Source organism: Aythya marila (genome assembly GCF_965140915.1).
Source record: "Aythya marila genome assembly, chromosome: 1".
Classification (NCBI taxonomy): domain Eukaryota; kingdom Metazoa; phylum Chordata; class Aves; order Anseriformes; family Anatidae; genus Aythya; species Aythya marila.
In genome coordinates this window covers 142,249,351-142,272,548 of record NC_139042.1, presented here as the reverse complement: position 1 = coordinate 142,272,548, position 23,198 = coordinate 142,249,351, and the positions used below count along the sequence as shown (strand labels likewise).

Sequence of the window (23,198 nt, the reverse complement as noted above, 5' to 3'; positions counted from 1 at the left end):
CCCGGCACAGGCGCAGCTCTGACAGAGGAGCAGTCACACTCTGTGTGACCGCTCACTCCTACTTATTGGGTGAGAAACTTCCCATCCGCTCCAGTACAGTCTGCTAATAGGGTAAAAATCTCCATCTGTACTTGCTCCTGGGAAGAAAAGCTGGTCTCTCCATTCCAGTTATCTCATAAACAACATCAAGCCTGGAGAGGTGGCGGGGGAAGGAAAACGTTTCCAACTGGGGAACTGAACTGAAAATAGCTGTGGCACTGAGTCTGCCTGCTGATTACAGCAGCTCTTCAGTTAGCAGGATTGTGGAGATAAGTCAACAGATCAGACAACTGGCCTTTCAAATCTTGAGGCCTACATTCAAATTCAGCTTAAGGGCCCATGGGTGTTTATAGTGCTGCTCACATCCTTGTTTCCATTCACACAGTTCACAAGCCACAGCATGATGCATGCTCCTCCTTGTCTGCTTGAGGAAGGGCTGCAGTAAGACATGTCCCTCTAAGTGCAAACTATGGGGGTCTGCAGGGGGCCCAAGGTTAGGTATACATATACAGGGGTCACCAGAGATCAGAAGGGTGATGTTATCAGCTGCATTAATACCCAGAGGCTGAAATAGCAAAAGGGTTAAACAGCAGAGACAGGCTGCAGTGGCAGAGCTGCATGGATCCTCACAGATGTGCTGATCAAAATGTAAGTGTATTATCTAGCTGTTTGAAGAACCACAAGCAGAATAACAGGGCTATGCCAGGTCACGAATGACTTGTTTTAACACAGCTGTGTGAGGGAAGCTTGCATAACACCTGCCCACACTAAGCTTAACTCAAGCTGTTGTTATCAGTCCCTCACTCTCCTGCATGCTAGAAGTATTTGCAAACTACGAATCTATTATTTCAAGGCCACTATAAACTGCCTGCTTCTTTGAATTGGGGTAATTGACCTATTCTCAGTGCCCTACTCAAGAGGTGTAAAAGCTTTAATTACAGGTTTGACAAGCTGATTTTAAGGGCAAAACTCTTTAACTTGAATTTTTTGCTTTTCTCCTGGCTGCACAGTAACACACAGCCTGCCCAGCTAGCATGTCTTATGCTTCTGACTCATGATATTGTGATAATAGTGTCTAGTATCAGACTAGTCATTATGTTAGCAAAAGTGTCTGAAAGAACACCACATGCAGGAGAAGCACACAAAATCACAAGCATTTTATTTACTAGGCACAGAAGACAAAAGAAATGTAACAGACTGGGGGTTAAAAACAGAATTTTATGTGCATTTCATAATAGAAGAGGTGATTTCCATTTCAGATCGTGGAGCTGAATAGAATCTGTCCAGCATGATCCATGAGAACAATTTCAAGGGTCCAGGGCTTTCACACAGCCCGGGCTTGAACGTGACCTATACCTAATGTGTGTGTTACCACACCTGTTGATCGGCGAACTGGATTGCTTGATCATTTACCATCAGGAATGCATCACCCAGGAGCCTTCTTACACATCCCACGTGAATACTGCTATTAGAAAATGCCTGCACTTGCTGAGAATTAATCCGTCTCAGGCATTACATGTGCAATGGGACTGCTCAGATGGATGGGGTCTTGCTGTTCTCTAAATTTGGTAATATTAATGCTCAAATATTTTAAGTAAGTCACTCCTAAATTATGCCTTCCATCATGCAATAAGCATACGCTACTCTTCCAGCTCACGGAACGGTATTTCAGATGAAATATTCAGTCACTGTTGTTCTTTCCCACAGCTTTTTCACCGATGACCCAGCCTCTGCCCGGTTGCCCTGCCTGTCTTTTGAAATAATACAGTTTGCCCCCCACGTTCACTTTTCCTTTTGATTTTTTTGATATTCTGCCAACAACGGCCAGCCTCCAGGAGCGTAGTTTCCTCCTTCTGCAGGAGGCAGTCCTCAGACACCTACCTCCCCCTTGGCTCAGCCCAGGCACAATCCCTGCCTAAGCTTCCTGGCTGCAGGGTGTGGGAGCTCCCAGGGGAAAGATTTGCGTTGTGAGCCTCTGACCCGCTGCACCATCCAAACACAAATACAGTCACTGCCATCCTGACACATCCTCTTATGTGCTCTGGCTCACAAAGCGCAGGCCACTTGCTGAGTCTTCAGGTGTCACCCACCTTGAAATGGCTGGTGCCAGACAGGGATGTCATAAAACAGCTAGAGCTGCATCTCAGCCACTTTGAAGCTTAGCAATCGAGGTGGTGAGCAGCGCTCCCCGGAGAGTTTCTGATGACCTAAGCAGATCAGGTTAGAACTGGCTTCTGTAATTTTTTTGCTTCTCCCTGACTCTGCAGGGAAGTCAGGGCTGTGAACTGAAAGAACAAAGATGCTTTTGCTGAAGTAGAGATCCTCATCAAAGTTACTGATTCACCACCCAGGTGTATGTTTGTGTGGGTGGGCAGATGCAGAAGTTCCCCCATGCACAGGAATTTAAGGAAACACATGACCTGCCTTAAAACCACGTTTGCGCTTGAAGCTTATGTGCTGATAATTTTCATTTATAGCAATGCTAGTGAGCAAAATATAAGTAGCAGTGTGATTATTAGAAAAGCATTCAAAAGGGGAGAAATTATATTTTTTCTGTTGATTATACTGTTTTGAGGGCACTTTCTTTGTGGCTAATTATTTTATTTGTTTTGTTTCATCAGTCTTTGCAACACTTTCCAACACCTGGTGTGATAGTACCTCTCATGCACCCATTTCTTAGAAGCCTGCCAGACCAGACTGCAATACTAGAATTATATTGATTTTCAAGTGAGATGCTCCTACTTCTTGTGTCCTTGTATCATTTATGGCGTAGATTCAGGAACATTTGATGGTGCTGCTGCTTGTCCCACGTTCTTCTGTAAAAAATGTTAAAGAATGAGAGAGATCTTGCAGAACCATTCAGAATGTGCTGTTGTAATTTGTTCACCATCAAAAAATACAAATGAAAGAGCTATATATCCTCAGTTGCCTCAGTTCCTTTTTTCATCTCTCTCCTTCTCTTTTTTTTTTTTTTTTTTTTAATTATTTTTTTAATGAATGGCTCCAGCAGTCTATAGGGAACTAGAGTATTAGACTGACACCAGAAACTTAGGCTATAAACCATATCCTTGCAAGTAAATGCCTTGCACTTTGGCGCATTAGGTGTTGTTCCTAGCGAGACAAACAACACAGGACATTTATCAAAAAAGAAAACAAGTTTAGGATGTCATTGGAGCACCCAGATTTAGGAGAGAGACATCTTTCAAGATCTGTTCTGGTAGCAGCTCTGTCACCCTGTGACCCGGCCCATCTGTCCTTCCTCAGCCGCAGGGATTAAGCAGGTTACTTCCATAGCCATTGCAGGCAGAAACTCTGCAGAGCAGTGAATGGGCTCCTAATGCAGACTCAAATGTTAGCTCAGCAGAACAAGCTGTTACCCAGGGAAACTGCTCATTTTGCCCTTTTTATCCGAGAGTTAGACTCCTTTCTGAAAGGTCCTACATCCTGTGCTTCTGAGACATTTGAGATACCACAGTTATGCAAAAATAACCCCTGCCCTCCATGCAGGGAAGACCAAAGAGGATTTTAAGTTCTTCCTTTCAAATACAGAACAGAGCATGTCAGAGGCTTGCAAGGCCACCTCTCATCAGGGCCAGAAGTTCACTTGTGCTCATTATGTGTCTTATGCGTAATGTGTATTCCACTCGATGGCTGAAATGAACAAATATTTGTGGAGAGCTGTGTATTACTGTCAATATTACTGTAAAAAAGTAGGAAGAAATGGCAGCTGTTTAAGGTAGCTGGGGTGTTTGTTGTACTAAAATAGGTCTCAGGAAAATTGAGTAGCGACAAGGTAATGCATTCATAGGTATGCAGTAATCTGCATGTGGTAATGACAGATCTGTTAATCACGTGCCTGCACAGCTGATACAGATCTCTCTCTATCTCTCTCCTGTTCCTCTTTGTGTATGGTATAAATTCACTTAGCCCATGACTGCATCCCCTCAACAGCATGGGATGTATATGTGTCTGTGGTGACACTCCAGGAGAGGAGAACATAAGAAAACAAGTCTCTTTATATGAAAGATATAAATTGCAATTTATTAATGAAATGTTGGACATACAATACTCCATCTCAGTATTGGCAATGTTCCTACTTCTGCTCCAGTTGGTAACCTGTGCTGTGCTGCATCAGTCCTCTCAGCCTGCTTTTATGACTGTAATGACAAGCCCTGTTACCACACACTAGCTGCTCCACCTTTGCTGTTGGTTTGCTGGTGTAAAGGTCTTTTTACCAAAAGCCTCTCTATTTCTGATTAAAGCAGATGCAACTGACAGACGCTCTATGGCTCTTTGTTGCTATCCTCAATTCGACCTTGAGTGAAACTGCAACTCAAGCTCACTCCTTCTAATTGCAGTCATTTGTATGTAACCCAAAATTAGGTTATTGAAAGTGTATGTATTGCATATATTTAATGTAGGACTGTGTGCATAATACCGTCTGTATGGGCATTGACCTCTGAGCCCTCCATAAGGATCTTGAAAGTATTTTCACAATTTTTCTAGATTTTTTTTTTTTTTTTTTTTGGTGCTAGATTCATTGATTCATTCTGTCTGTCTTTGGGAGGTGTGTAACCACCAAGTTCCTACAGATAGTTTAAGTTCCTTTTCCTCTTTTCTTGTAGAAACCTTCCTATTGCAGAGCTTCTTTTCAAAACAGAAAACCCCAAAATGTTCCCCAGTCAAAAAATCAGGAAGAGATCTAGAGAAAATTATTCATTTGCCTTTGCACAGTTTATTCTCTGCATGCTGCTTCCATTTAAGAACATACTCACGGATTGTTCCCAAGACACTGTATGCATGTATCAGAATAAATGCTGTATCTTATTTAAATTAATAAATATGATGAATGAGTATAGCATTTCCAAACAGGCAATGAGAAGAGGAAAGCTAGGCAATATTCACATATTAATTAAAAAAAATGAGAACTCTCCACAAAAAAAAAAAAAAAAAAAAAAAAAAAAAAGAGTCAATTGATATTCTGACAGCTGCCCATAAACTCATTCATGAAATGATGGGCATGAGAGGCACCACAGTAAGCAAGGGTCTTACTGGAGACAAAGTCATTCACTTGATGCGCATTCTGTTAAAGGAAGCAGCCTGCATATTGCAATTTATTCTTGTTGTGCTTGATAGAAAAGAGAAATCTTAAATCTCAGCTGGAGAATTCACAGGACTTCTTTGCTCTTTAGATTTGCTTTATAGTTTTGCAGAGTCCCACTTGGGAGACATAAGCATCAGTAATAACTATAGTACTTAGCACCTATTGTAATGTGTTTCATCTGCAGATCTCAGAGAGGTTTGCAAGGTGAGAGCAGAATTATAATCCCCATTTCAGAGAAACTGAGCAGATATGTAGAAAGGCTTGATCACATGAGCAAGGTGACACAAAAAAGTAGCATCAGGTCCATCTGACTTCAAATAGCAACATAGGCAAAAGGGGTGATTTAGGTTGATATTTCACAATGTCATTCAATACAAGCAGAAATTAGAGAGTTGAGGAAATTGTAGTCCAGGTGAACATATCAGAATACACAATCAAGTATATTGTTCCTTTTCTTAATCCGAAAACCCACGGCAAGTCTTTTTGAATATGGATGAACACACTGTTGAGTAGTCACACTGTTTTGGTCAGGTACCCAACTAAGGGCCTACTGTAAACGCCCAGCCTGTCCGTGTGGTTGAGGGAGCCATAAGCTCCCATAAGCAAAATGAGCCATTCAGAAAACCTGTGATAGGAACCTCTCTGCCTCTGGAGCTTAAATCAAACAGCTAAATCAGAGAAGTGAAGTCAGGCAAAGTGAATAGCCTCTAACATATCCAGTTCTAAAACTAATGACCAAGTCTGCAGAGTCATTTAGTAGCATGTCCCATTAAAACATGAGAAAAGTATATGCTTCATCTATGTTTGTGGAACTCGGCACCTTTTGCCCGGGCTTCATCTTCTCTGGGTCTTAAGTTCTCACAGTGAGGTTCATTAAAGTCAGATTCAGCAACAAGCAAGTGTGGCAACATTATAATCCATGGAGATAAATCTGAATATTAAAATTACTTCCACTGGCAAGATAACAAAAGTGCCATAAAAGCAAGATGCATCAGTGGTAGTGATATTCCCAAACTGGGAGCATATATTATTCTCTAAGTGTGTAAAGCAAAAAAAAATCTCAGGGCTACACAGAAGGGTACTTGCTTGTGCTAGCTTTCTGCTTGAGTGGTTGGCTGTCTCTTGGCAACCTGCCATCTAATAATTTATTGCATGTCCACAGGGCATTGGTTGGAGGAGGGACATATGTTAGTGCAAGTGGAGAGCTGGTATCAAAGCTTGATGCCAGTGACATGGAACAGAGGCTCTCAAAGGGTCTTGCACATCTGTCTATCTAGCCAGTCGCAGACTGCAGACTCTTTGTCCTTACTTCTGTCTGCTGGGTCTCAGAGCTAGAATTAACACAACATGAAGCATATCTCAGATTTATTTTTAAGGAAGCAGCTAGATAGCCTTTGCTACTTCAGTTGCTGCAGGAATGCTATGTAAGCCAAATGAAATCAGAGTTTAGGCAGTCCAGGAGGAAAATTCTGTATTCAGAGATGAGCCACACTGTGGAGAGATGTAAGAAGTGCAAACATTTCAGAAGCGACTGTAAAGTATAAAACATACTGGTCCTTAAGGTTTGCATTCTACTGAAACCATGAAATACTCTGATGCCTTTAAAAGGTTGTTTCACTTCCCTTTAAAAAGAAATTGCTTTACAGCTTTGAGAATGTGTAATTAATAGGAGATTTCATCAACCAGAGAGAATTACGGTTGTGATGACTAAGGATAAATCCAAAAAAAGATTGCCACGTAAGCAAAGCTGCTGTGTTTTGCCCCAAGGAAGTGTATAATATCTTCTATGGGACCTGTCCCTGTGCTGTTGGTAGCAGTTCACTGTACTGGTTTGGTTGGAGCAGGCTGCCCGCAATTTGTGCTCACTGCCCTGTTAGCTGCATTGCTACTCCTGGTGCAGTCAGGCAAAAGTAAACTACCCAGTGGAAATGCCTTCTCACTCCTTTAGCAACCTGCTATCCTTTGTGCCAAGGAGTTGCCTATGTAGAACATAGACATTTAGATGTTAACCTAATACCCTCAGGTGTTAGGTGGACCATTGAATCATATGCACAGGGATAGTGTCTGTGCTGCAGTTTGGACACCAAAGTGCCTACAATGCAAAGCATGTGCTACATGGAAGATCTGTTGGTCTGCTTGAAGGCCAGGGAGGTGAGGGGCCCACAGAGAGACAATATGCCCTCTGCATCTGGTAGAACCCAGCCCTATGGGACCTACGATCTGGGTACAAGCAATAGGATTTTTGAAGATGACAGGGAACCACTCCTGTCAGAGTGCATACTTCACTAATCACACATGGCAAAGGAGGAAAGGCACCAGGATTTCTCCCCCTGAGTCATTTGTGCCCAGGTAGGGGGAAATACGCATTTGTCTCCCTCTTGCTTTTGTCTCAGCTTCCAAAATTACAAGGAGGAAGTGGCCGTTGAGATGGCATAGTCTGTATAGTATGAGCCTGAACATAACTCTGGTCTGGATTAGAGCCCACCATTTAGAAAAACATCTCTTCCTGATTAAAACATTCCTGTGGTAGATTCACCACCAGCATTCTTGGTACATGGTTGCAGTAATTAATTACCCTGACTGCAAAAAATGCCTGCCTTGTTTTTGTTCTGGAGCTGGGGTGCAGGCAGAAGGTCTGTGTCCCTGAGAACTGAATCAGGTAAGAAAGCCATATAGGTGTATTTGGTTTACTTCATCTCATATTCAGCCCCAGTTTATACACACATCTTCTGCAGCATCTTTTGTTTCTAGGATTTGTTAACTGGCCTGAATGACCCTCACAGCAGCTCTGCACATGATTATCCCCTGATTTTGAAGGTGAAGTGAGGTGCCACAGAAAATTAGTGATTGCCCTGCTGAGAGCATATCACATTTGAGAATACGGTCCTAGTCTACTGTCTATCATGACCTCTAACTTCTAGGCCATTATTCTTCTTATACGTGATACCTTCTTAATACTTTTTATTGTCCTTAACATTTTCCATCAGTGCAGTGTAGGAAGTGCCTGGGAGTTAATGCCAGTGAGCTAGCCCAAACCACAGGAGGTGGCTCTTCAGCCTGTGTGTCACTGCACCTGTATCCCTCACTTTAATTTGGCCTTCCACAGCAGTAGGATTAGGGAAGTGCAAAGTACGCTTTGTGACACCTTTGCACATACATCTCTGATATGTGTGGGCTGAGGACCTCCATGCATACATAATAAGCAGAGGATCAACACTAAGTAATGCCATGAAAAGCCACGCAGCAGAAGAACATCAGAGGGTAAATACCAAATGTAAACTCAAATGGAAATCATGAGGCATAGCTGAAGTGTGTCCTAGTTTGAGTAAGGCAGGATAAATCTGAGTGCTTGAAGGTTGTTAATCTCTACAAATGGGAAAAGACAGAGAAATGTGATTATTCCAACTACTTTCCTTTAGCAGCTCCATCAGTTTTGCAAGAGTTTCTTGATATTGAAAAAGTTTAGGGGGAAAAAAAAACCACAAGACATATCATTCAAAAATAGGCTAGTCTAATAAGGATCAGAGGATAACTTTGGGACAAATTGCAATTGCCTTAGTCTCACTGATTTCTGTAGGTCATGCAGTCAAACAAGAAGAGTTTTGCCATTGATATCACTGGAATAAGGATTTGACCCATAAACTTAAATTCTGCCACTTCATGTTCTCAGAAGGCAAATATAAAAAAAGAGCAGAAAGCAAGGGAACATTATCCTCAAGTGATCTGTTATAATATTTTTTACTTCCGTATACTTTTGTTTTTGATTTTGTACTTTTAATTCACATGATGAAGTTTTCAGACAGAACTGGATGTCGTGTGCAAGCTGAGTTCCTTGTTTTTTTCTTTTGCCTGTCACTGGCTGCATGTTCTCTATTGATGTCTTGTTCCTGGTACTTGACACTGATCATCTTGTCTGTGAAAGGAAGCACTCCGTCTGGCTTGCCTGATAAGAAGAAAGGAAAGTTTGCTTGGTTTAGTCACTCCACAGAAACCCATGGTAATGTTCGACTGCAATTTGTGTCCACACTGTGTATATCTGTCTGTGTGTGTGTCTATATGTCTCTATGCAGACTGACACATGATGTATCTTTGTATACTTCTGCATGCGCGTGCCTTGCTTTTTCTATTGCTTGTGCAGTGTCCTCTTCATGCACTCAAGATAATAAGCTGTTCTGCAAATCAATCTCTTGCTAATGTCTTCAAGATTGTTTTCCATTTGCAAATAAGCTCAAATATGTCTTGAAAGTGCTTTACCTCAGCTTCAAAGATGACTTGCCAAATATCGGTGTTTGTTTTCTTTTTTTTTCCTCTGAAGGGCTTAATCTGGACTGAAAATTTGAATTATGAATGTCATTTTTTCTTACAATTTACTTGACTCTTCCATGTGCATCAAAATATTAATTCAGTTGATTTCTTAATTCATCTTTCTGAACAGACAAAGTTATTAAAACATCTAGTCTTTGCAAAGAAATGAGCACCATTAGAGTACAGTATTTCATGGTTACGTCAAGAGTGGTAGAGAGACTATTATTTCCTATGGGCTGTGTTCCTACAGAAAACAGTAGAAGAGCTTTAGATGTCCAAAGATACACATCGGAAGCACTTGCATCATTGGGATGGGGTGAAGGAAATATTTTGAGGGGCATTTCTACCACAGTTCTTTCAAAGCAGAAACCCAGGTATTTCTTAGATCTTTGGAAGAACCTTCTGATATCTTTCTAGTTTCTGAAAGAAGACCTGTACCCATGGCTCATTAAACATCTGTCCAATTGGAACGCAGAGCATATTTATTCTGTTTTGTCTCTTTTTGCACCATTGACCTCCAAATAGATATTTTCTTATTAACGAGTAACCTGTTTTGACAAGCTATTAAAAGCCTCTCTAACAGCTAATAGTGCATGCTGTCAGATCTCATCTGAGATATACATCCAGTGCAGGTCATGTTTTGCTGTCTTGTTGGGCATCTGAGAGACCTAACTCCTCCATTATTTAGTTTGAAACAACATTTTCTGTATATTTTTGTAATTTTTTTATTTTTTTTTTATTAAAAAGAGGGAAGGGAAGAGGACACATTGTATCCTATCCTTTCTTTTCTTCTACCTTAAGTTGAACGTTTGTGTATGAAAGAAGTTACTAAAGCTCATATAGGAGCTGGGAACAATTCATGGAATGGAAACCATGAACCTTTGTGATCAACAGAAGCAAATAAAATATTAAGGTTTCGTAAGAGAAGATAACACCTCCTTGAATTCAGATGAAGTAGGTTTGCACCTAAGTTTGCTTTCATTTAATGGCTATTCCATGACATTTCTGCAAAAGTGGGGGAAATTCTTTCCAGATCTTGGTTGATGGGTGTCAACATTAAATCTCTGCCACAGTCCGTATTAATTAGTTCCTTTGCTGATATTGTCTGAAAGAGTCAGAGTCTGAATTTCCCTCTTATCCCTATAGGCCCAGTTTCTAAGTGCAGGGCTAAAACGCATCAATGGTAGTATATGACAGATGAGCCATCAGTATTATTTGTGGTACTTGCTACCAGGCTAACAGAAGTCTTTTGAATATCTATCAGTCTGATATTTTTTTTTTGCACTCCTCTCCACAAGAGATTGGGGAGGGCATTAAGGTGGCTGGGCTGGTTGCAAGTAAGGGGGAATCATCTTAAGCATTCACTGAATCAAGTAAAAGCTTCTTTCTTGGTTTTGAAGGTTCTCTAATTTTCAGTGGTTCTCATTCATAACATTGCCAGAAGCCAACTCAGAAAAAAAATGAGCAGCTGGCTCTTCCCCTTCCTTTAGTTTTCAAGTAACCTATGTATGTTCCTAAAGTCTACCTGCCCATCCTGGCCTATGCAGGGAGGCAGCAGACTTGATCAACTAATCCTCAGGAGCTGCAGCTGAGGGTCTTTTCATTACACCAGTTCCTTCACTGATGTGATTCATTAATAGATGTGTCAGGTTCTAATGGCCAACCCTCTCTTTTTCTTCCCTTTGACTCTTACAGTGAGCATGCCCACCAGTGAGACCGAGTCCGTGAACACAGACAACGTCCCTGGAGCAGATATTGAAGGCGAAAACTGCGGTGCTAGGCTAGCGTGAGTACATATACGCAGTTATATGTATGTAGGTGCTGGATTGAGCTTTGTGGGTTTAAAGCCAAGGCAAATGACAGCCTTTTTAAGGGGAAGTACACCACAGTATGGGTGAAAGGAGAGGATGGAGATGATCTGTTGATCCCACTTCTTATCTTAATTGCAATGTAAACTCACTCTGGACATTAGTGGAGAGCCTCTGGGATTACATACATACAAATAAATCATAGAATTCCCAAAATAAGATGAACTGGTTTTGCGTAGTAGCTAAAAGAAGAACTGATGGATAAATGTTCTTAATTTAAAATTTATCTTTAGTGATGGATAATGAAATCCAGCATATACAGACCAAGCAGTGAAATTGACTGGTATATTTTAATTTCGCTAATGATTCCTCTACACTTTACGGTATCTTGTAATAGAAATACACATATGGTAGCTCTCATCCTTCAGCTGAATTACACCCTTTAAGTGCTGAACACAACATTATAGTGACAAAGAAATGCATCAATAGGGAGGGAATAATGCCTCCTCAAAATCACACCATTACTGTTAATAGACATGCTCAAGAACATGAGATAGCAGTTATAGAAGACATTTATATTTTATTGTGCACTTTTTAACACCACAGAGAGCAAGAACAGACAACAGGAATGTTTTCTTGCTTTTTGCATGACTCGAACAGGAATGGACCTTATGCTGCAGGCAAATATGTTAATCTCACCAAATTTCCTTGAAAAATGGACAAAGCACTCTGCTGGAGTATTCTGGGATTCTGTCCTGTCCTTGGGTTTACTTTGAGCCCTTCAGTGTTGATTAATTGGTGAACAGAAGTACATAAGAAATACTGATGCCAAAATACTATTTTGGCAGACCTGTGGTGCACAGGTCTTGACAGTGACAGGAGGGCAAGTGTGCAAGCCTGATCATTTCCTGCCTTTCATTCAGCTTTTACTGCTCCTGAATTCATGCTTATCATATTAGAGATCTTAGAGGGCACACTTCTTTTTGCCTTTAGCAGCGATCTATGGACCTGTCAGCCATGGATTTATCTGAAACTGCTAATGCTGCCTGCCCTCACAATCTCCTGTGGCAACAAGTTTCCAGAAGCTCACTACCTGCTGTGTAGACAAGTACTTTAGTGTATCTGTTTTAAGCTGATCTACCGCCACTTTCAGTCAATGCCCTCTCCTTCTTATACTGTGAGATCTGGTGATCAACAGTTCTGCATTCAGCTTATCTATCACTTTCATGACTTCATAAACCTTGATTGTGTCTCCCACACACACCCCTAGCCTTCTCCTCTACAAACTGAAGAGGAGGGGATCTTATCTGCATTACACGATGTGATATGTGAAATATGTTATAAATTCAGTCTGCTTTCCTGGAAGTGTCAGCCAGTGATTTACAAACCCCAGAAGAAATTGTGACAGCTTTCCTTCACCTGCCTGCTGTTGTGTACCTGCTGAGTCTGGCATTATAGTTTAGATTAGGAACTTTTTTTCCAAAGGAGCCAGGCTAGGTCTATTCATAGCACTAAGGCAGTTGTAACTCTCCCTTTAGCACCCCACTGAGATGCCTGTGCTCTTGTCACTCTGTAGAAAGCAGTAGCTGGATATGTGACCACTTCTTCCAGCTGGATCTAATTTGGAGAACCATCTCTATTCTGCAGTTACGGTTCCTAACACAATGGGTCCCCTGGTGCTACACAGTGCCAACAACAATGTCAACTGTTACTATAAAGTTGCATATATTTTTAATATTGCAGTTTGCATTCATTTAATGCCCTTAATCCCAAAGGATCCTAAAACACTTTATGAGCTGTACATGCAAGGATTAGGTTAGAGTTCAGCCACCTTCAGGGTAAAATGTGACAGGTGTTTAAAAGCTTAAGGAGAAAAGACATGAGTGTACAAGGAGATGTGGAAGGGTAGCTTGTTTTGCACCAGAACTGTGTGGGGATTTTTGGCATGCAGAACATAACTACCTTAGCTGGAATATGGCTGAGAGAGCTGAAGTTTAACGCAACTCTAAATGTAATCATGATTTAGAATGGAGTTTACTTAAAACAGTCCAACATGTCCACTGGAAAAAAAACAGTACTGTGGTCTGGCGCAGTGATCACCATGCCCACAGTATTAGGAGAAGGGATAGCTATGTCTGATACATTTGGAGGAAGAGGACATAGAAAGACAACAGGAAAACAGAACTTCATTTCTTCTTCCTGTGTTGTAAATCTTAAAACAGTGCCCTAAGTTTCACCAGAGCAGGATGTGTAAGATTCAGGGAGATAAACAGTTTCCTTGCCACTTTCCACTTCCATTGAAAATGGGTGGTGCATAGTAGGGAAATTGAAGTCTGTTATTGAGAAGGGTGAGGTTTTTGTTGTTGTTATTGTTGGTTTTTTAGTCCTTACCCAAGGACCTTCAAGATCCTCAAGGCCTTACTGAGATTACTTTTCATCTCTCAGAGATGGATGGGAGCCTTCAACCAGGAAAATGAATGACAATCATTGTATTTGAAAGTCTGGAATTAAATACAAATTTCATCAATGCTTTCTGATTTTGTAAACCTGTGGAGCTCCAGATTCTGCAGTTGTGGGTATATTCAGATGTGCCTAGCACTCTAAGGCTTGGACTCCTCTCTGTCTTACTTGTTTACTGTATCACACAGTCAGGTGGACAGAGAAATCAGCTTTCCTGGTTTCAAGAATTATTATGTCCTCCTCTTCTCACTGAGCCTTCATTTAAACCTCTCACAGGTCAATATTCTGCTGGAACATATAAAATGTAAGCAAGGATTTCAGAATTGGTTTGAATAGTATGTAACTTCAATGGGACCTGACTCAGAGCATTAGAATTTGGCCCAGTGTTTCCAATAATTCTTCAGTGTCACTTAATGATAAGAATAGTTCATGCAGAAGTCAGCTGAATTTTTCAAATAAGTTCCTCATGTAGTACTAGTGACTTTCAGTAAGTGTTAATAATTATGGTCAAGCCATCCTGATTTACTCTAGCTGAAGTCTAGCCCTGGACTTTTGAGCAGTCATCTGCCCTCTGGAATTTGTTTTTACAGGTGAAATGACCAGACAAGTTTCTTGTTCAGTTGTTGAGTTTCATGTATTGCAGATGAGTCTTCATTTTTACCAGCCTGCTAAAAACATCTAGTGGCCATGAGTCCCCATTGTCTTGCTATAAACACATTTTTTCCCAGAGGGCAGAGACTGCACTGGGCAAGCTGCAACCAGACATGACTGAAGCAACAGGGAGATTTCAAGTCAAAGATAATACATTTATTTATTTAGTGGCATCAGGCTGGTAGGGCATTTAACCACCCCGGCACTGCCACCACCACCATGGTTACAGGCTGATCTCGCCTTCGGAATGGGCTCATGGTAAAAAGTATCCAGGCGACTGAAGGAAAAAGCATTTTTAGTGAAGATAACGTAGAATTACTAGCTGTTCTTTTTGTTTGTATGAAAAGCTGTAGAGCTTTGAAAGGTTTGGTCTGTGAATGACAGAAAGATCTGCTTGAGAAGCCAGGCTCAAGCATGCCTTTTGGAAAAGGAGATCTTCCCTGACAGCCTTTCTCAGCTCCACAAAGACATATGCTATGTGAGATCAAGAGAGTACCTCTCAAACACACTCCTACTGATGAATTGTTTCAAAGAAGCTTTTATTTCTATAGTATCCATACTATAGAAACTGCCTTCATCAGCTGTGCTGTCTGGAGCAATGCCAGCCTTCAAATCAGCAGAAGGAGTTTCAGGAGGAATATAACATCTAATCTCTTTGCTTATTGTGTAAATCTGGTTTCTTGAAACTCAAACAAAAACTTCATTCCTATTCATCCCTAGTTAAATTCTGCTGCCATCAGGTGAGATGTGGCCAAGAGTAGTTCCCTTCCTAAGGTGGGTACTACCTTTATCAGGTGTCTGAATTTGAAGAAGGTTTTGTAGGGTTCCACGGGACATTGAAAAACGTCCAAGAATTTCCACAGTATATCATCTCTGTCATGATATTGCCTTGTACTGTGCTGACATCTGCCCCGTAGTAGAAACACAACAGCTTTTATCCTCAAGGCCAATGTTTGGAAGTAGAACTTATCTTAATTCTGATGTGTCACAGCTCTAATAGCCTGTTGCCTCCAGGTACAAGGAAAAGTGTTTCCTCTACAAGTATCAGTGAGATAAACCCAGAACTAGGAGCAATGGGTTTCTGTTTACAGGATGGCTTTATACCCAAGGCTTTCCAATAGTGAGTAATTTCTCAAAACCTCTATGGTTACTGCTCAGCAGGTCTTAGATTCCTGTGGACAGGCTGTTGCTTATAATCAACAGTAATCTGTTCTGTGCAGGATGGCAGTGTATATAATCTTCTAATACAACCAGAATGCTAATTTTCTAATACAGTCATACAGATCTGGAGTGCCATAATAGAACTTGTTTTTACACATATGTACTAGCAAGACAAAAAAAAAAAACCTTTGTGGAAACTAATGTTCTGTGGAGCCACAGTAGAAAACTGAAGCACTTGAGCTCAAAGGGAAACACAGCTTAAAATGATCTGCTTTCACTGAAACAATAAGCCGTTTGGCATTTTCACCTTGGCTGGGATTTCCCTACATTTGGGGGACAGTTCGATTGTTTTTTCCACCAAAGAGGGTTAAAACGATAAAAGATGATAAAATAAAATGAACAGCTTATGCTGGCTTTTTAACCAAAAACATTATCCTTAAAATATTATGAGCAATGAAAGCTTTCCCTGGCAGCTGAACCATCGCTGATTTTTTACTTGGTGCTTTCCTGGTAAAATAATTCCTATGCAGCTCTTGCCATAATCAACAGAAGAGCCAATGGTAAAGGGGAAAGAGACAGTTTACTTGCAGGTTCACTATAGTTGCTGGTGTTTTTGAACAATTCTGAAGTGATGGCTTATTTTCCCAGTCTGTTTCCCAGCCCGAGAAGGCCTGATAAATATCAAACCAGCTCAATTTTAAGACAGATAGATCCACTTTTCTTAAGGATGTTCTGCAAATTCTTATTGCTGCTGGCTAAAAAACACCTCTCTTAAAACCAGCATCACTTGTTCAGGTCAGCATGTTCTTCAGTGCTTGTGCAAGAAGGGCAAGCAGAAGGATCTCAGTCCACATCAGAGCTCCAGTTCTCCAGGGCCAGTCTTCTGTTCTATTTTGCTAGAGTTTTTAATAAATGGTCAAAAATTAGAAATGGTCATTGTATGTCCCTGAAGTATTAATTGAATTGTACAGAGGAGAGCAGGTGGAAGGATGGAGGCCCATTGTTTCAGTGTGAATAGCAAAGAAGTAGCTGAGGGTAGAACTTAACCCTAAGACTTTATTAGGGTGAGAGATTATTAGGTATGCAGTATGCGTTCCTGAAAATAATTCCTTTGAATGAGAATGAATTGAGAATTCCTGATTCTATGTCACTATATGCTCTTGTCCTAGCAATGTGGGGGCAGGGGGTAAGGACCCCAGGGTGGGCATCCTCTCTTCAGGGATTCCAGCATCCTGGAATGAAATAACCTTCCATCAGCATGAAGACAGAAAGGGAAGATGGCTTTCCAAAGATCTGTTTTGTTGCTTTATCTCTCAGAATATGGGCTATCTCACTACATTTAAATTACGCTGATTATCCTGAGCTTATGCTTATAAAATCTTTAAATTTGACTGTCTTATCTGTATGTGGTATATAACCAGGTAAGGCTAGCAGAGTTTTTTTAGAGAATTAAAGATATCTAGTCAAATGATAAAAATCTGATTTCTATGTTTTTCTTTCTAAAACATAATCTGAGTTATGTGGTCTCTATGACAAAAACACTCAGTAGTAATGATCTGCAGTAATTTTCTCATAGACTCCAATAGCATGATAAAAAAAAAGAGAGAGAGAGAGAGAGACATTCCAGAGCAGGACATCAGTGGGGAAGCTCTCTTTCTCCCAAATATGTAGAGCATCCAAAATATCAGGGGTGCAAGAGATCCCTGTTTAAACCCATAGCAGAGAATCTGGTCCACCGAATCCCTGGCTAGTGCTAGTTTGGAGTGTCATGAAGAGGCCATGACAAGGCCCCAAATTCAGATTATTTGACTGTCTGAAAAATGCTCTAAGAACATGTTTGTGTACTATGTAGTTAATACTGGTTCTGAAAGACAAAGGCTTCTTGGATCACAGAGGTCACTTGAAAAATATGTTTCAGAGTAGGGCATAATGTTGTCAAAACCAGTTATTGTGCAATTCGTGTTTCCAGAATTCAATTTTGCTCTTGGATTCTGCCTCTAAATATAAATCTCTTCCTCCTCCCTTGTTCTGTTCTATATATACAGCACACCCACATGTGATAGAGCCTTCTGCTGTAGCAGTAAGGCACTGGGGGGGAGGGCAGTGGTTTGTAGCTAACCTGTTGGAGCACTGAATGCACTTGGCTGCTGCTTGTAATGCTCCAAAGATAATTGTCACATGCGTGATGAGTACTACACCTGCCACATCTCTTTTTGCCTAAATAAATAAAAGATTCCTTAAATGCAACAGAGCAGAGCTCCCTTACTGGGAAACCATCAGCCAGAGAGGTCATCAGAGGACTTCATACTCCCTGTCCTTCCTTCACGTTACACTGAGCAAATCCCCCATGACATCTCTCTTCCTCTCTTTTCCTCCCCCCCAACTTCTTCCTGTGAAAGTCCTCACCATCTCATTTTCAGTGTCAAGCTTTCTCTGTGATTGCATTTTTTTTTCTTCTTTTTGTTTCTTCTAGCCTTGTCTGATCCTTCTTTCCTGTTCCTTGTAAATCTGATCCATTACAGTCAGTAGGTAGGGCTTATTAAGCAAGACTTCTCAGTGTGATGTTCAGATAGTATTAACATTAAGGATATGCTCTGTGGATAACTAGTGAAGCATCTTTAATAAATTTCCATCGCCTCTGCAGTATAATTTAGCATTCTGTGCAGTCAGTGCATTTCTTCTTCTGTTTTGAAAGAGTTCTTGCGTATGTCTGTAACCATGCTGCTGCCTATGTGTGGCCCAGACAAGCTGCCTTTGACACAGCAATTCAGTGCAAAGGTTTTTTTGTTGTTGTTTTTGTGTTTGTTTGTTTTTTTGTCTTCCGCATAAGGAAACTGGCCCATCACAGACTACACATCAGTGACTGATGTCCTCAGAGAGGGATATGGCCAGTTTTAAGACTGCTAGAGAAAGTAGTGTTGGATGCTTTGAGCATTACTTTCTATTATGTCAGCTAACAGTGAATCCATTTTTAAGCCAGTACAGGAAGATCTTTGCTGACCATTGTCAACAATTAATCACTTTCTTATCATAGAGGGAACTTTAAGAAATGCTTCCACTCAGCAGAAATATCTTATTCATAGTCACTCTCCAGATTTTCATTTCTTTTGTTATTGGTAGTGGATTTTGCAGCTTCTTAAATCAACTCTGAGTAATGTCGTTGCATACACATACCTTTATTTCTCTCTGTGCTCCAATGTGTACATACTACAAGACAGTCAAGGGACTTACAGGACAAGTGTTAAGCAGAGCAAAACACATGCTTGGGAATTGGGATCTGTCCCTAGTTTTTCCTTTGACTTCTTGTGTAAGGCTAATGAGATTATTTAGGTGAATGAACCTGAGTGAATGGAATTAAATATTTAAACACATGTTTAGTGGGAACATGTCCCAGTTTTCAGGAATGCTTGTTACCCCAAATTTCATTGATAGCAATAGAATTGCTGATTGTTCAGTCCTATTTAATTTCAAGACACTTTACATAGATAATAAAGACAAATAAATATGATCATTGGTATGTAAATATGAAAATGTCCACCATATACTGTTTTTCTCTCAATTGCTGGGGGAAAAAAAAAAAAAAAAAAAAGGAAAGAAAAGAAAAGAAAACATTATTTTTTTCCCCATGGTTTCATAATGTGCTTATATATCCTGAAGTGACAGGTGATGTGTGAAAGCAACAAGTCTGTTTGTATAAAGTCATACATATTTTAATATAAGAAAAAAAAAAAGAACTGTGGTGAAAAGGAAAAAAAGAGAGTTACTCTTGAAAAATAAATTTGGTAGCAGATGTACAACACTCCTAGCATTAGGCCAGCTTTTTACTCAAGAGAAAGGCTATTTCACTAATATCTGTAAGTAGTAGAATTGGCATGACTCCTTCTTCATGACTCCCACCAAACAATAAGATTTAGATATCAGAGAATCCTAGCCCTCCCGGTGCCTATATTGCCTCACAGGGGATTCAAAAGGAAAACAGCATGCATTTAAAAAAAATAATTGAGCTTAACTTTGCTTCTTTCTGTCACTATTCTCAAAAAAGTCTAGAAGGTATGGGACAGCTTCAGAAACTTTAATGGCAATTTTTATCTTTCAGGCATCGGATCTCCAAATCTAAGTTTAGGTAAGTAAAACTGATTTTTTTTTGTTTTCTTCCTTTCCACTGGTTTTGCTCCTTACCTTGTGAAGTGTTTATTCCTGCATCTGTTGGACACAATCTTGATTCTAGAACATGCTGCCAAACTTGGTAGATATTAGTCAATCATCTACCAAATATAAACATGCTTCACAGTGAACTAAGATGCAAGGACTAGTGAGAATATTTTCACTCAGAAGTACCTATCTGATTGCTATCTACACATTTTGAACCATGAAATATAAAAGCAGAAGGAAAAAAAGTTCAACCACATAATTATACTACACCCATCAACATAAACCCTGGCAGCTCAAGGTTCTGTTTTCTACACTTTGTTCCAGTACTCTAGTCTGCTTGATTGTAAATCTTTCAACTGATCAAGTTTGCATCTTCAGGTTATTTTTGAAGGCTCTTTTATCATGAGGCACAATCTTGCGATGGTGATATTTCCTTCTCTGTTGACTTAGTTCTTAACAATGTGAAGTAGTCCTCAAGTGGTCATCTGTGGGTTTCCATTGGAAGGGTTGACTGAATACATGTAACTTGATTATTAATGTCCAGTCCACTTCTACATCTTCAGTAGGAGCAGCTGCCCTCCACACTCTGAATTCAGAGTCAATTTTATATATATATATATATATATATATATAAAACTTTCACAGTAACTGGAACAAGAATATAACTCTGTCCTTCAGCTTAATTAAGTGATAAACAGTAAGGTCAATTCAGGAATCCATATACGTGTACCTATTGCCCATATGCATCCCTGTGCAGAGCATTACATACATGATCACATTTGTACAATCCATGGTTTTAAAGTATTATGTATAAGCACAAGAAAACACTTGTATCACCACGTGGTGATGTGCACAAGTACACACAAGTGGGGGGGATTGCTGATGGTTTAAGGGCAATGTATATGCACATGTGTTGTGACTTTTGAAAGCTGGAAGATCATTTCTTGTCTTCAATCCACTGCAAAATGCACAACCTTGATTAAATGATGGAGCTACATAAACTAGATGCCCTTACAAATTACATAGCTAAAATGGTTTGGATTTGATTACCTGTTAAAATGTTGCAAAGCTCTTGGCCAGTGTGCAACGTTCATGTTGCCTGGCTTTAGTCTGTCTAGATGCTGAACCCTGACATGAAGCATGGCCACAGCTTATCTCTGGAAATGATGTGTAAGAGAAGACTAGCCAAGAAAAGTTCTCTCTTCCTTTGTCCTGTAATGTTGTGTATGTGTGCATCTCCATAGAGCACGCATACACACACCCCTATGTATATACCATCTATATAAAAACTATTAGATTTATTATACAGTGGCATATGTTGCCTGGAAACTGGTTGCTATGCAAGTTAAATTCTGAAGAGTAGGAGGTGTGTAATTAGCTTTAAATATCTTCTGTGGTTAGTAATTACCCTCAGAAATCAGTGACATAAGAGGATGTGTTCATGGAAGGCAAACTTTAAAAGGTTTGTTGATTAACAAATGGTATCCTTAGTTCCAGGCATGAAGGTGAGATGTTGAAGTCCCCTAAGTTTTTCTGATCAGAGTTAGCTCTGGGATTAGGCTAGGTCCTGAACCTTGCGGAGTGTAGGAAACCTTCCACAGAACTTATTTGATCCCACCTCTCCAAGGGCTTGATCCAGAGGTCCATGCTATATAGTGGACATCTTTTCATCGACTATTCTGAGTTCAGGCCACAAGCATTAAGTACAGAAAGAATAAAGATTTCCATGGGAACTGGGCTGAAAGACCTCAGGATAGCTGTGATGGATGTCTTAATCAGATTAAGACATTGCTTGAAGAGGTTTCTTCATCATTAAATGTTGCAAATTGGCTCAGGACTAACTTTACTCCTAGAGCTAAAGAAAGCATGATCACTACTGTTGACTCAGATGATAAGGAGAGAACATTTTTCAGGGTGAAATCCAAAGTTATTCTCTACCAGTTTTGGACAATGAATCAAGACTAGAGTCTCCCTTGACAGAGCTTTGCAGTAGCCTAAGGTTCCCCATCTGAAAAACACTCTTTCTTTTCTAATTTTTCAAGTCGCTACTGGCGCCGGTGGAATCGATTCTGCAGAAGAAAGTGCCGAGCCGCTGTCAAGTCCAATGTTTTCTACTGGTTGGTGATCTTCCTCGTGTTTCTTAACACCCTTACTATTGCCTCTGAACACTACAACCAGCCTGACTGGCTCACTGAGGTCCAAGGTGAGGAGTGTCTGATGGTGCTATTTATTATGGTCAGTGTCAAGAAAGGGGGCTGAGGGAGGAGCTGGTGTGTTGGGCCACACAGTGTAAAAGGTGCATACACAGCTGCAGATAGTCCTTTTTTCTGAGGAGGACCTTAACCAATACAAGAAAATATCTGCCCACATTAGGAGAGGTTTCAGGGAAAACATAAATTTCTGGTTTCTAGCCAAAGCAGTTTTCTGTTGGGTGTAGATGAAATCAGGAGTTTATGCTGAATATATAGCTGCAGCAACTGGATTTCCAATTTATGGATGGCTACTGGGAGCCACAAGTTCTCCAAGGTCTTCCCTGAAATGGTTTTTATGATAAGTTCTACCTACCAGGGAGGTGTGGAAGGAAGAGAGATTTGTAAAGTTCTTCAGTCTGCAGAGCAGTTGAAACCTCACTGGAGGAGAGAGCAGCTGAAAGGCCTAATTAAGCAACAGCAGGTAGCACAACAGCTCTTCTATTCCCGCTCCCATCTGCAGATGACAACTATGATGGGAGGTTGAGCATGGGAAGGCATATCCCTGCCATGGAGGTTGTGTAACACATCACATCTGTATGTGCAATACATAAGAATTGCTGTAACCATCCTTGTAAAACATTTCTGTGAATGAACTGCCCACACTTTTGAAGTCCATTCTTTGACCCAAGCTTAGATAAGGTTGCTCTTTCAGGCTGATCCCAGAAGGGAGTTCTTATAGGCAAGGGTCAATAGTTATCTGTGATGATCTTTTAACTAAGTTTCTTCATTCTGTTTCTGTTTGTTTTTCATGAGACACTGCCAATAAGGTGCTGCTAGCTCTTTTCACGGCAGAGATGCTGCTGAAGATGTACAGCCTTGGTCTGCAGGCCTATTTTGTGTCCCTCTTCAACCGCTTTGACTGTTTCATCGTGTGTGGAGGAATCCTGGAAACGATTCTGGTTGAGACAAAGATCATGTCACCACTGGGCATTTCAGTGTTGAGATGTGTTCGGCTATTAAGAATATTTAAAATCACAAGGTACTTCTGTGCTTGTTTTGGAATTTAAGAGGGCTGCACACCATATATAGTTTAAAGTCACTCACATTGTAGCTTTTTCTTTTCTCTTTACTTTTTTTTTTTTTTTAACATTAATTGAATAGTGAGAGTGATAGGTTGCTAGTTGTCATCTGAAGACCAGGGCAGGATGGGGAAGGCTGAACAGACTTGGTGTCCATGATATGAGTGGTAAGGACTGGGGGGTAGTTTGGTATAGGGTTCTGGAGACACTTGATACCATGCAGATTAACTCGTATCTGGGACAATAG

The 23,198-nt window shown here is 40.5% G+C and overlaps 1 protein-coding gene across 17 annotated transcripts in view; it reads left to right on the top strand.

The window, feature by feature from the left end:
* The window catches only part of CACNA1C (calcium voltage-gated channel subunit alpha1 C), a 481,405-nt gene that overhangs the window by 351,404 nt on the left and 106,803 nt on the right, over window positions 1-23,198 (top strand). For all 17 annotated transcript variants that reach the window (XM_082784794.1, XM_082784789.1, XM_082784786.1 and 14 more), the window contains exons 10-13: window positions 11,144-11,234; window positions 19,625-19,651; window positions 21,723-21,883; window positions 22,686-22,911. In XM_082784794.1, the coding sequence (XP_082640920.1) occupies window positions 11,144-11,234; window positions 19,625-19,651; window positions 21,723-21,883; window positions 22,686-22,911 (505 nt within the window). The remainder of the gene's footprint in view (window positions 1-11,143; window positions 11,235-19,624; window positions 19,652-21,722; window positions 21,884-22,685; window positions 22,912-23,198) is intronic.